This window comes from Castor canadensis, chromosome 1 (assembly GCF_047511655.1).
Source record: "Castor canadensis chromosome 1, mCasCan1.hap1v2, whole genome shotgun sequence".
Classification (NCBI taxonomy): Eukaryota; Metazoa; Chordata; class Mammalia; order Rodentia; family Castoridae; genus Castor; species Castor canadensis.
In genome coordinates, this window is record NC_133386.1 from 15,536,454 (window position 1) to 15,549,090 (window position 12,637).

Sequence of the window (12,637 nt, forward strand, 5' to 3'; positions counted from 1 at the left end):
AACCTTGCATGTAAATGTAGCTGTTTTTACTTTAATTGTATGCTTGTTTTGTGCTTCAGTGAGAGAGAGGAGGAGCTTGTGGGCCTACTGAGGGGACTCACCAGGGGACTGCTAATAGTCTACCAAAATCACTCTCTCTTTTCCTTAGTGCAGTTGGGCACATTTCCCAGCATCTTTTGCCTTTAGATATGGCTATGTGGCCACATTTTCAACAATATTTCTCAATATAGTAGACACCTTTTCTCTTCACACTGGAACCCAGATGTGTCAGGGGCCCAGCCTCAGACAGAAGAATGGCACCAATGCCTCCAGTATGGCAGAACTGGAAGACAGATGGACCCTGGCAGTCACTGGGGCTGGACATCCCTGGAGCCATGGCATGAAAAGATCTTGTCTCCTAAAGCATGGCACAGGAGGAAGCTCGTGGGGACACTTGGTATATGCAGAGGGCACTCAGGGACCCCAGCTGTTCCAGCTCCTGCCGCTGGAGTGTTCCCAGCCCAGGCTGCAGACCTGTGGGTGAGAAGCTTTCAGAAGACCCAGCCCTGCCATAATTGATGGCAACTGTATGACGGTCCCTGAACCAGAGCCACCTGGCAAAGCACCTCCCAAACTCCTGACTCACAAAATGCTGAGAGACCACGGGTGATTGTTGCTGCTTCAGGCCACTGAGATTTAGAGGGATTTGTTGTGCAGCAAGAGATAACCCAGTCTCCGTATCAGATCAGCCTTCCATAATACAACCACTAAAACTCTACATTAAAATTATCCTCAAAACCACCCCCAAAACAAACTCAAGCCAGGTATGGTGGCTCACACCTGTGATCCCAGCAGTTGGGAAGATATGGCAGGAGGATCTCGAGTTTGAGGCCAGATTGGGCTACAGAATGAGACCCTGTCTCAAAAAAACAAAACAAAACTCAACCAACCAACCAATCAAAAAACTCAAAAGCGCACCCATTGTTTCCTAACTTTAAAACAATTTTTATAAATGGGGGAGGGGAGAAAGAAACCTAGAGAGGTTAGGTACATAGGTGCTCAGAGTTGAACTGTGACCCAGGGGCAATGGTTTCTGATTTCTGGCCCATTATTCATTGTATTTGGGTATAGATTAATAAAAGAGCCTGACAGAACGGGAGCTTAGAGATCAGGAAATGAACTCAGCCAAACCTACCTGTCTTGAGTTCATTGTGCCATGTGCCCAAAGAGCCGACACTATGTGTATCCACACACACACAGACGAGTGAATAGATCCCTAACCAGAGGACAGAGCAGAAATTCAATCACGACACAGTACTCTCTTCAGGTCAGAGGATGTGCGTGTTTGCCCTGGCTCTGCATCATGAGGTTGACCTTGACTTTCAATTTCCTTGCCTGTATGTGAGGCAGCCAGAGTAGAGGACTTTCCCAGGTCCCATCCAACCTTCAGGATGTGAGTCCAACCACCAGCAGATCACTGGCTGACCCAGCAGTGCTCACTGTTGGCTGAAGTCACAGCACAAGTAGCAGCTCCATCATAGTGATATTTCTTCCACATCCCACTAATCTCAGGTCTTGGATGAGGAAATCTATCACTACTTTGCCAAAAGTCTAAAAGAACCCTCTATTTTTCATTTAGGTTAAAAAATAACCTGGCCCAGGTTCACATAGAACAGCACCTTCCTGCTAGTGTGAAGATATTGGTCTCAAGGTAGTAACCAAACAATAATAGCTACATACACAGGCTCCATCTGCATTGAACACACTCCTCTCCAGAAACATCTCTGCACAGTGGGGAGGGAGGCATTAAACAAACAGCATTTTCTTAAAGAAAAAGGAGGAGGAAGAAGAGGAGAATTCCAAGTGACTAACAATAGCACTGAGTAAATAAATCTGTCCACAAAATACATTAAACATTTTCTCCAAGAAAAAGGAGGAGGAAGAGAAATTGAAGTGTCTAACAACACTTCTGGAAGGTACCATGTAAAACGATTAAATGTCATGTGCTCTCAAATCCTTAAAGGCACAGGAAACACCTTACACATAAGTAAAATGAGTGCTTTAATAAACTTGTACAATGTAATCCCAACTTTGGGTTTTTAGATACTGCTACTTTATTAGCCACCTTAGAAAAAAGATTGAAAGGATATATATAAGATAGTAACACTCATTTTACCAAGTAGACTGGATAAATTTTTGCACTGATTTTTATCTATAAATATCTCTTTTCTTTAACAATGCTACTTTTATAACCTGACAATGTTACTTAAGGAAATTAAAATCACAACCACCATTTGCATCAAATATTTAAATACTTTAAATGAAAGTAATTCATTTTTATATTCAATGGGATAAAATAAAGCTTTGCCTCTTCTTTCATGAATGTCAGTTTCATTAAATTCAAATAAGACAGCATAAGATCAGATTCCATAGACAACAAATGTAAGTCATTCCTTCTTCTCCCCAGTCCTTATTCCCAGCAAAAGTCCTCCTACCAATGAACATGCAAAAGGGGAACTATTTACCTAGTCGATTTGGGTCACCACTAGACTCAGAATAAATGTCGTCACTGCTGTCGCTAAGCAGAAAATTTGCAAACATTTCTTTTGCTCCTCCAGCCCAGCCTGTGTGAACGTCAGAAAGAAACTTATTAAAATGCTAAGCACTCAAGGCAGGATTTTAGATTCCTCCCCAGCGGGGAGTCTCGGCTCTCTAGCTATTTCAACCTTAACTTTAAGGAAAGATCAAAGCAAAAGAAGAGAAAAGCGATTTAGAACAGACTGCAGCTCAGATGGAGGGAAAGTCATCAAGACGGATTCCATGCACAGACAACTCTTCAGGCAATCACACTAGTGCAGCCTAGCTCCTGTCCTCACAGTGCTGCTGAACCCCCGCGACAGGCTCCCCGCTGCTCCCAGAGGAACAACGCAAGCTGGCCAGCCTGGGCTTTTTTGGGAACATTCCCCTTACCATCTACCTGAGCCCTGCCAAGGCTGCGGCACCGTCCACCTTCCGCTGATGCGGTGACCTCACCCGGAGCTCGGTCAGGTAGAGCGAGCTGCCTTTGCCAGTCTGTGCAGCGCCTTCCGTGGAAATATTGCATGAGTCAGCTTCTATCTCTCAAACCCGCCACACAAAGACTCTGCAAAAACCTGATCTGCAACTTTCTCCCTGCCTTTCCCCCTAGTGTGCAGACCACAGACTTCAGCATCACTAAGAGTCTTAAATGAAACATGACATCATTCAATTGAAAAAAAGGACAATAGACACCACTGTGCGTAACTGGAAAATGCACACTTCACTGAGCAACAGCCTACGACTTCCATTCTTTTGTGAACATCAAATGCAACACACACTTGCCTAAAGCTGCCCGGCTTTACCATCCTGGCTCTGGCCCCTGTTCTCCTTAAGCTCCATGGTAAAATAAGCTAGCTCTTTGGAGCTCGGATATTTTCAAGTTCACTTCCTGAATTATGAGCTTGTTTCAAAGCAAATGGACACATCATTCACATAAGTTTTAAAGGGATATTTGGGCGTGAGGATGGGGTACTGCTTAACAGCCAGTTGAAGGGACTTTGGATAATTAGTTTCTGCTAACAAGACAATATAGTTCTAAGTAAGTGAATTATACAAGAATACATTGAAGTTTGACAAAAGTTTAAAAACAAAATCTATCCAAGGGCAAATGTGTTATAAACTTATAAAAATCAAAACTTATAAACACTTCTTAAAAAAACCCAAATGATTTTGTATTTATAACTAATAAGCAGTAAAGACAGAAAGATTTAATTCTTGCACTTTAGTAAAGCACACTTCAAATAATTTGGTATTTTTGATTTCCCTAAGGCCACCTGTCCTTAAAATGTAACAGTCTATTTTTGTAGAACGATTCAAAAGGTTTCTCTTTGAAAAGGATATGGGGTTCTTTAAATGAAGATCTCCAGAAGTACAAAAATGAGATTAAAAAAAAATACCACTGCACCACGGAACTAAAATTCAAAATATGGATTTTGTCCATGTATAGACACCCAAAACTCAGCTATTTCAAAGGATTAAAATCCTTCAAATAGAAGTTCCATTTAAAGCATTTGTTTGTGGTTATAGATAATAACACAGCAGATCATCTTTAATATAGCTGTTTCTGTCATTCCTGGTAAGAGATTTAGAACTAACAACATAATAGGGTAATTTGTTTTAATACCTATTTCCTTTCAAATGAGGCTGATCATATACATGGAGACTTCAATCAGTCCCGTGGTTGGAAATGTATGACAGCTCGTTGGAATCACGTCTCCACCACAACGTAGCCAGTTTGATAGAAATCACTAATCCAGGATGGTAAAAGGCAGTCTGAGCAAAGGGTCCCTCTGTGCTGTGGACAGCTTCTTACTCCTCCATTCTGATCTCCACAGGGACCTCTTGGGCACACCTTCCTTCTGCTGGCCATGGTCAACCCCAGTCTTTCAAGCTCACACCCAGTTTGCACAACCACCTTGCCCCCAACTCTTCCCATTGGTCGAACAGCTTTCTATTACACCGGAGTAAGAACAGCAGGGTTTTATATTTAACTATTTTCTAATTTTCTCTTCCTACTCTGAATGGTCAGTGTGAGGGACAGGGAACTTGAACTGAGACTGTAAATTCTTGTGGAAGATACAAAGATCTAGACCCTTGGATGGAGTGGAAGTATGGAAGCTCCTGGCTTCTTGGCTCGTGTATTTTCTCAGATATCCACTTGGTTACTTTTATCTTCCAATAGAATGTTACTGACCTTGGATTTTTTTTCCCTATCAAGGAGCATGTATTTAAAAGGCCATCTCTGAGAGATGCTGCATATGTTACAAGGAAACAAGAACAGCAAACAAAAAACAGCTTTGTGTGTGGCTGGTAGGCAGCTCGCTAAACTTACCCACTAGACAAGTGGCAGTCATGAAGGCCAGTTTTGAGGTAGCAACGCAGACCATATTTCTCCAATGGGACAGTATTTGCTAGTTCGTGCATGATTCTTATTTTAGCAAGATCAGCTTGTGTAAGTAAAGGCCTCTCATGTCATTTGCAAATACTCTGCATCCACAAACAGCAAGAGGTTAAAATATTTTGAATCATAGTTTTTAAATTACAAGGTTTTTCAGAGTAGGATACTCTGCACACACACACACACACACACACTCTTTATGCCTTTATATTTATTCCAGTACCACAGATTTATGAAATGAATTAACATATATACAGTGCTTGAGGCCAGGAGGAGGGATAACGCACAGAGCAGAAAGGAAGAGAAGAGGGAGGAAACCCTCAAGGTTCTTTCACGCCTGTGAGCAGGAGCCTCTTGCCCCTCAGCGCCCTGTTATTTTCTTAGGGCTGTGCTGCCCTTGCCCTCTACAGAGGCTTTGCATTCCTGTCCTTCCCCTATCCCCTCTCGCACCCCCATAATATCAGCAAATAAGTTATATAGCAAGAAGTGGCAAGGACACCAGCTCTTGTGGCTTTCATGTGTCAGAAGACTTTTGCTCCATGCACAGAAGTCAGTGACAAGACAGTAGAGCACCTCCAAGAACTGTCATCCATCCAATTCACTGGTGAGGGGATATGGGATAGTCACAGGTAAATGCACGTGCCTGTCTTGTTACAGAATGAAGACACCTTTACTGGAAAGCTGCTTTTTAAAATTCTCTTTCAGCCCTGGTTATCAATCAGGAGGTGGTGGTTCTTTTCATAGTGCCCCCACCTGTCATGGGGACTCAAGGCATAGACATGTCTATAGCAGCCAGCATGCATGCCAGTGAAGAAGGACAGCAGAGGCTATCAGGTGGTCTAACTGGAAGAGCACCAGAAAATCCTGCCATTAAAAAAAAAAAATCCCTTCCCAGAAGTCTGCCATTAGGCTTGGAATCCCTTGATAGACTGAAGATCCCTCATCTAAAACGCTTGGGGCCAGAAGACTTTCAGATTGTGGATTTTTTGGTATTTATATATATTTGCATATGCATAATGAGATACCATGGGCAGGGGACCCAAGTATGTTTCATATAGACCTATGCACATAGCCTGAAGACAATTTTATACAATATTTGTAGCAATTTTGCTCATGAACAAGTTTCATGGTCTGGAATTTTCCTTTTGTGCACCGTGTTAGCACTTAACATGTGTCAGATTTTGGCGTATTTTGGATTTTGGAGCAATTTAGATGTCAGATTAGGAATACATAGCCTGTATTAGAACGCAGGTCTTTTTGGTTTAAGGGAAAAGTCACCAGTTAACACCCAAATATCCCCTGGGAAGGGTTATGGAGTCATTGCCACTGTACTAAGAATGAGCCCATCCATCCTTCCAAGGAACTGTCAGAGACTTTAGGAAAGAGACCACAGTGGGCTTGTGCAGTGTGCTGGGGACAATGAGAGGCAGAAGTGAAGACAGCACCGTTGCAGGGACGAGCAAGGCCTGGCTGAACTGGGACACTTTGCTAAGTGGGCAGCCAGGCAGCAGCTGGAAGAAGCTGGACTATAAGCAGTCTAAGAACGGCCTGGAGCGAGGAGCAAGGGCAAAGGCGCGGTCCTGCACCCCAGGAAGATTCAGCTTCCTGTAATTGATGCTTGGTGAGGCAGATTGGAAAAGAGTCTTACATTTTTTAGATATAACAGCACCAGAAATTGTAAGGGGCATTTCAAAACATATTTTATATGTGAAGCCTAACAATTTGAGCGCTGAGGAGGTATGGGAGGAGAACCTTATTTATTTTTGTGATTTTTAGGTATTTCTGTTGTGACACATTTTTGAGACAACTGAATCAAAACCAACTATGTTTTGATGCACAGGCCGCACAGGCCATCACGAAGCATCTTCTTTCTCTTTAGAGACAGAGTCTTGCTATGTAGCCCAGATTGGCTTCAAACTTGTGATTCTTCGGCTTGGCCCTCCTGAGTGCTGGGATTATAGACATGTACCACCACACCTGGCAAAACATTCTTAATGTATTTTTACTCTTAGAACTTTTTCTTTGGGGAAAAAAAAGGGCATGACATTACATTTTCCAAGGGTATACCATAGAATAAATGTGACAAACATTGAAGTGAATTGCATGCCAAAAAAGTGCCACATATCTTCATTTAAGTCCCTTTAAAGGACACATTGACCTTCCTCCTGACTATGAGCAGTAATGTACGAAGACCTTTCTGCATTGCAGTTCTTTATTAAAAATCCATATGCACTCTGCCCACTCTGCAGCAAGAAAACGTCACAAGTGCAAATCTGCTACGCTATTGTTACAGGAACCAAACTCTACACTTAGTCAAATGAAAAGGCCAAACAACGTGGCGTTTCTCTTTCTAAGGGGCTATTTTCAAAGTGAAATGATTTTAATAGCAAGTGCATTTGTTTTCACAAATTTCAAAAGTACAGAAGGTCTAAAACAGAGCAGACAAAGGCACTCAAATACAGACAAGTTAAATGAGAGTATTGTGTTTGTTCTGGACTACTAGATTAACAATAGAGACCAAAATACTCGTTCCCCATACTCAAATCATCTAGCTGAAAACCTAGCTTCTCACCCCTGCACTAAATCCCAGTACTGCAGCATGGTCGCAAGAATTTTAGAAAACAAACACACAAAGCCTATCGTTTCTTAGCACACTGTTTTTTGCAGCCCCTTTCCCCCTTTCCCTTGCAATCAAGTTATGATTTAACTAACCTGTCTATCATATACCCACCACCAGCCAGCCATACTGTGACCAGAGGCTGCCTCAAAGGATGCTTGTCCGGGGACTCTCCCATCTCACTCTGCTCAGGCATTCCTCCTTGGTTTCATGTCTCTGCATCTTGAACAATCACTAGCTCTATTTTTTTTTTTCACTCTGTTCTTTTATTTGGGTATTTGTTTTTATTTTCCAGAGCAATGAAATGAAGTCCTAGTTATGTCTGAACTGAACAATTTTTAGATATGGAGCAAGCAACTATGTTACAAATAGCTCTTGCTTTCCATCATCTATCTGTCCCATCTTTAAGGATACCACTGGAGGACTTGCTGTGCTAAGCACAATGAACAAATTATCCCTGGAGAATGCAGTAGGCTTCCAGACACATTTTTCTCCAGGAGATAACACACATCAAATCCATTCATAACTATAGGCATTCAGCACAATCTATACTTTGGAAAATACTAAAAAAATGTACTTGAACTTGCAGAAGAGGCTTGGGTGCTCTGTTGGAATCCTGCAGCAGTATTTTCCAAAATACTAATTAAAACAAGAATCTCTGACAGTGTCAGAGTAACAACCATTTTCACATCCTGGCAGAGGAGACACCCCCCATTTGCCAGTCTTTCCTCCTCCTTTCCCACACAGCTCCTTGATGCACTGGGGTGAGGGGGAGGGCTCAGCTCCACTGGCTGCCCTCACCCCTTCATCCCTTCGGTAGACCCAGCCATGGTGGGTTCAGAAACAATTCTCCAGGGCAGCAGAGGCGAGGGTGCAAGCTTGCAGGGAGACACAGACCAGCTGTTTGGAGCAAATTGAAGTCAGTCTCTGAATGGTTCAGAACCTCATCATCAGCAATCACCATCCCTTGGATCATCAGGATCTGTCTTCCTCCCGCACACCCCACGTGACCGTCAACATCACAGGGTTGATAGCTTAGCTGCTAAGATGATGGCCCATAAACAAATGAATTTATCTCAGCCCATATAATTTCTAGAACTGAAGTAGGGTGGCTGGAGCATATCTTCATTTGGCCTCCTGCACTAGATCATGGAGTCCATTGCATTCAGGCAGAAATTCTTAGAAGGCTGAATACAGATGCCACTCTAGGAAAGCAGAAGTTACTCCTCAGTGAGTTGAGATCACATCTTCCTTTCTGGGATTTTTATTTTAAACTAAAGAAGACAGTAACAGCTGCTGCTCTTAACACATGTTTCAATGATCTGAAAGGCCCACCTGTTGGTACCGATCTTTGCCATTCAGAACTCTGGCACACAGCCACAACACAGCCCCCTTCTCTTGGCCTTGCCACCATTCACACTAACTGGCCCTCACCTACCCAGGATGCACTGAGTCCCACAGTTCACACTGGGAACAGCAAATGGATACGGATTGTCCCTTCTTAGAGCAGAATTGAATAACCCTCAAATAAAGAATGACAAGTGTGACACTGCGAATCTAAACTACCAAGACGTGTGTACAATAAACATTTGCTCTATTTTCCTCATCTGTCTCTCCTCCTCTCTAGCTGCCCTTCACATAATATTGAAAGTGGAGAGAAACTTCCTACTGACAGCAATGCCAAGTGAAGGCAGGTGGCCGTCGTGTGCATTTCCCGTGGCAATCTCAGGGGGTAAGCCCGGCTAGTCTCATCTTTCATCCTATATTTAATTACTCGGGATCCAAGCTTAGAGTCAAACGTGCTGAAAGTTTTTGTGAGTTTAAGCCCTTGCCTAATTCCCAGTTCCCACAGAGGCACATGAAGTAACTTGTTTATGTGAACAGAACAAAGCAAAGGAAAAAGAGCTCTCTGTTCCATGGCAGGTTTATCTTAATTTGGTCATGAAACAAGTGTAACCGAATTTATTTTGGTTTATTCTGAATTAAAAAATTATCAAATCCTTTATAAGAGAATCTGAGAAAGATGAGAAGAAGAAAAGGCGAAATTACAAATCCTAGTAGTTGATGAGGTAGGATCGGTGGGTGAGTTCTTTCAGCAGCATTTCGATGGTGTCTATGGGTATTCCCAACAGCCATATTCAGGTATCAAGATCAATGAAATGAAAAGTTTATTGGAGACTATTCCAAGTCACTCCTGATCCACCCCCACCTTTCCCAGCCCTGTTTTGTCCCCAGGTGGGCTCACCCTGCTCCTTTGCTGGCTGTCATCCAGGTAGGTTGGGCTAATAGGATGCACCAAGAGTGTGAGGCAAGAAGAGAGAGAAGCAAGGGCACCTCTTCCAGTCAATCCCTGTGGACCAGGCTCTGCGTTCAGCAGCAGCTGCTCTGAGGAAGCCCTCCCTGGGATCCTTGACACTATTTTGTGCCCTGATTCTTTGGAGGTCCCTGTGGGTTGCCTCAGTGACCACAGGCACCATCCTCCCACTGTTGCTGTCTCTCTGGCTTCACTTCCCTGGCTGGTTCCCTTGGCCACACCTGCCCCTTTCATGAAAGAGCCCTCATTAAAACCTTTCCGAGAGCCAGCTGAGCTAAATCAGGGTCTTCCCATTCTTGCTAACTCTAGAATCTTTAGTCTGAAAAGCAGATGGCACTTTGACTTGATGTGCTTTTGCAGAATGCTGTCCCCTGGTTTTTAGTGTGTGGTATAATGCCAAATGTTAGCTTGATTTATTAACTTGTTTGATTCAGGTCAATGAAATGAACACTTTATTGGAGCCTATTCCAAGTCACACACATATTTCACATTTGCTATTTGTTGATACATTCATTTGTTCAATACTTATTCAGTGGATACCATGTGCCAGGCACTGCATTAGGCACTAAAAACACCGCAGTGAATAAAGCAGTAAAAATTCCTGTCTGCAATCCTATCTACTTGAGAAGCGGAGATCAGGAAGATCATGGTTTGAGGCCAGCCCAAACAGTTCACAAGACTCCATCTCAAGCAATAGCTGGGTGCAATAGGTTCACCTGTTATCCCAGCCGTGAAGAGGCTAATATTGGAAAGATCATAGTTCCAGGCCAGCCTAGGCAAAAAAAGTAGCAAGACCCCCATCTCAATGGCAAGAAAAACTAGGCATGGTGGTGCTCACCTGATATCCCAGCTACAGTAGGAAGCATAAGATAGAAGGCTCTTGTTACAGATTGAGACAGGCAAAAAGCAAGACCCTATACCCAAAAAGGGCAAAAAAGAGCTGGAGGTATGGCTCAAGCACTGCAGCAAGTGCAAAGTCCTGAGTTCAAACTCCAGTACCACCATAAAAAAAAAAAATTCTGCCTTCGTGAAGGCTATTGTTTAGCAGATGGACCAAAATCCCATGATAGAGCTCATTGATCATGGAAAGATACCTCGGGGTGTTTTGATCTAACTCCTTTTCTGGTGTTTGGCTGACTTCACCAATGTGTGCAGGCTGTGCCTGGATTCTGTGAGGTACTGGGCATTCCATCCCTGCTTGGGTAACTCGTCCACTTGGAGGCAGTTCTAGTAAAGTCCTTTCTGTCATTTGGCTAAAGTTCACCACCACAGCAATTCCCACGAGAAATCACCTCCACCGTGATTCCTTAATTATCTGAGATGTGCTGGGAGGTTTCCATGCACATTCTCCTTTTCTTTCAATATTTACTGAGTAATTACCCTGAAGGCAGAGCTAGTGCAATGTCCAGGGGAGAGTTGTTCTTGTGGCTGTGGGAACATGGGACAATACTCAGAAATGATGTCACCTTCTCGGTGTGTCTCAAGATTTTGTGTTCCTGCTACTCCCACCAAAGTGTTTTCAGAGTGTTCACACTCTTCATGCCAACTTACTACTGTAAAAATATTGAGAAGACCCCAGTTTTAGAGAACATTTTCTGGGAAGTAAATGTGCTTCTTCCTCCCCCCAAGTCACACCCTGAGAAAGAGCCAGCACTCTGTCCACGAAAGGCCTGAGCTTGGCCAGAGAGACAGACACAGAAAGACCATCCGAGCAGGTGACAGACACCTTAGGAGATGTGCTCGAGGCAGGGGAGGCCCAGGTGCTAAGGAAACGTGGAAAAGGACCAGGCCTGGATTGGGTCACCTGGGAAGGCTTTTCTGAGGAAGGATGTGTGCAGTGACACTGGAGGCTGAGAAGAAGTAGCGAGGCAGAGTCAGGTGGAGAGAAAGTCCATCCATTCTGCTCTACTCCCTGCAGACACGGACTGTTGTATACCTGGCATTATGTCCTTGGTGGCTACCCAACCTAGATTGCTCCTGGTTTGCAACTACACCGCTGCCCACCACAATTAATAACTGCGTTTACTGCAGCAGTGCCTCTCCCAGAAAGGGTCTTCACTTCCTTCTCCATGCTGGCATGGCACTATCCTTTAATTTGCATATGTCAGTCTTCTCTATCTTCAGCCCTTTTCCTCCTTTACACACTGAGCAGAACAGCTGGGGCAGTAACCATGACTCTGTTCTTGCCCAGTCACTTGGAGGGGTCCTTATAAAATATGGTCACAGACAATCACAATGTAAACTTCTCTGCCAGCATTTCCATCTAGAAACAATCGGATTAAAATGAACAAAAATGGGACCACAAAAAGACTGGGGAGAAGAGTTGCTGTTCACTTTACTGAGCTTGTCTTGAGGCTTCTAAGGCCTTCATGAACTGACTGCGTATATCCAATTGGTCACCTTTCCTAAGGGACTGAAGCCATGGACAACTGTGCAGTTCCCAGTATGTCTCCAAACATAGCCATCTGCTTAGGAATCCATACAGATTGAGACATTAACACAGTGGTGAGCTGCTGTCAGAGGACTCAGGTGGCGTGTTTGCCCAGTGACTTCTGGCTATCATCCTCGTGATCCAGTAATAACAACCATCCTCAAGAAAGCCAGTGTCACCACCATGAAATGACGCGTGGAAAGGACACAAGATGCAGGGTTGAGCTATGTGGCGTCTCAGCTCGATTGGATACTTCTGTCACCTTGGCCAAGTTGCTAACCTCTCTGGGTTCCAGATTAGTAAGATGAGGGCTCTGGAGTC

At 43.7% G+C, this 12,637-nt stretch overlaps 1 protein-coding gene across 13 annotated transcripts in view; it reads right to left on the reverse strand.

Annotated features, from left to right (window-relative positions):
* Window positions 1–12,637, reverse strand: part of Plekhg1 (pleckstrin homology and RhoGEF domain containing G1) — a 200,321-nt gene that overhangs the window by 80,659 nt on the left and 107,025 nt on the right. The window contains exon 1 of one of the 13 annotated variants that reach the window (XM_074072326.1): window positions 2,950–3,689. The exons of 10 other annotated variants lie outside the window; for them this stretch is intronic. In XM_074072326.1, the coding sequence (XP_073928427.1) occupies window positions 2,950–3,082 (133 nt within the window). In that variant the 5' untranslated portion in view covers window positions 3,083–3,689. Of the gene's footprint in view, window positions 1–2,949; window positions 3,690–12,637 lie in introns of those variants that run through there. 2 more of the 13 variants (XM_074072338.1, XM_074072334.1) reach the window with 2 other exon arrangements.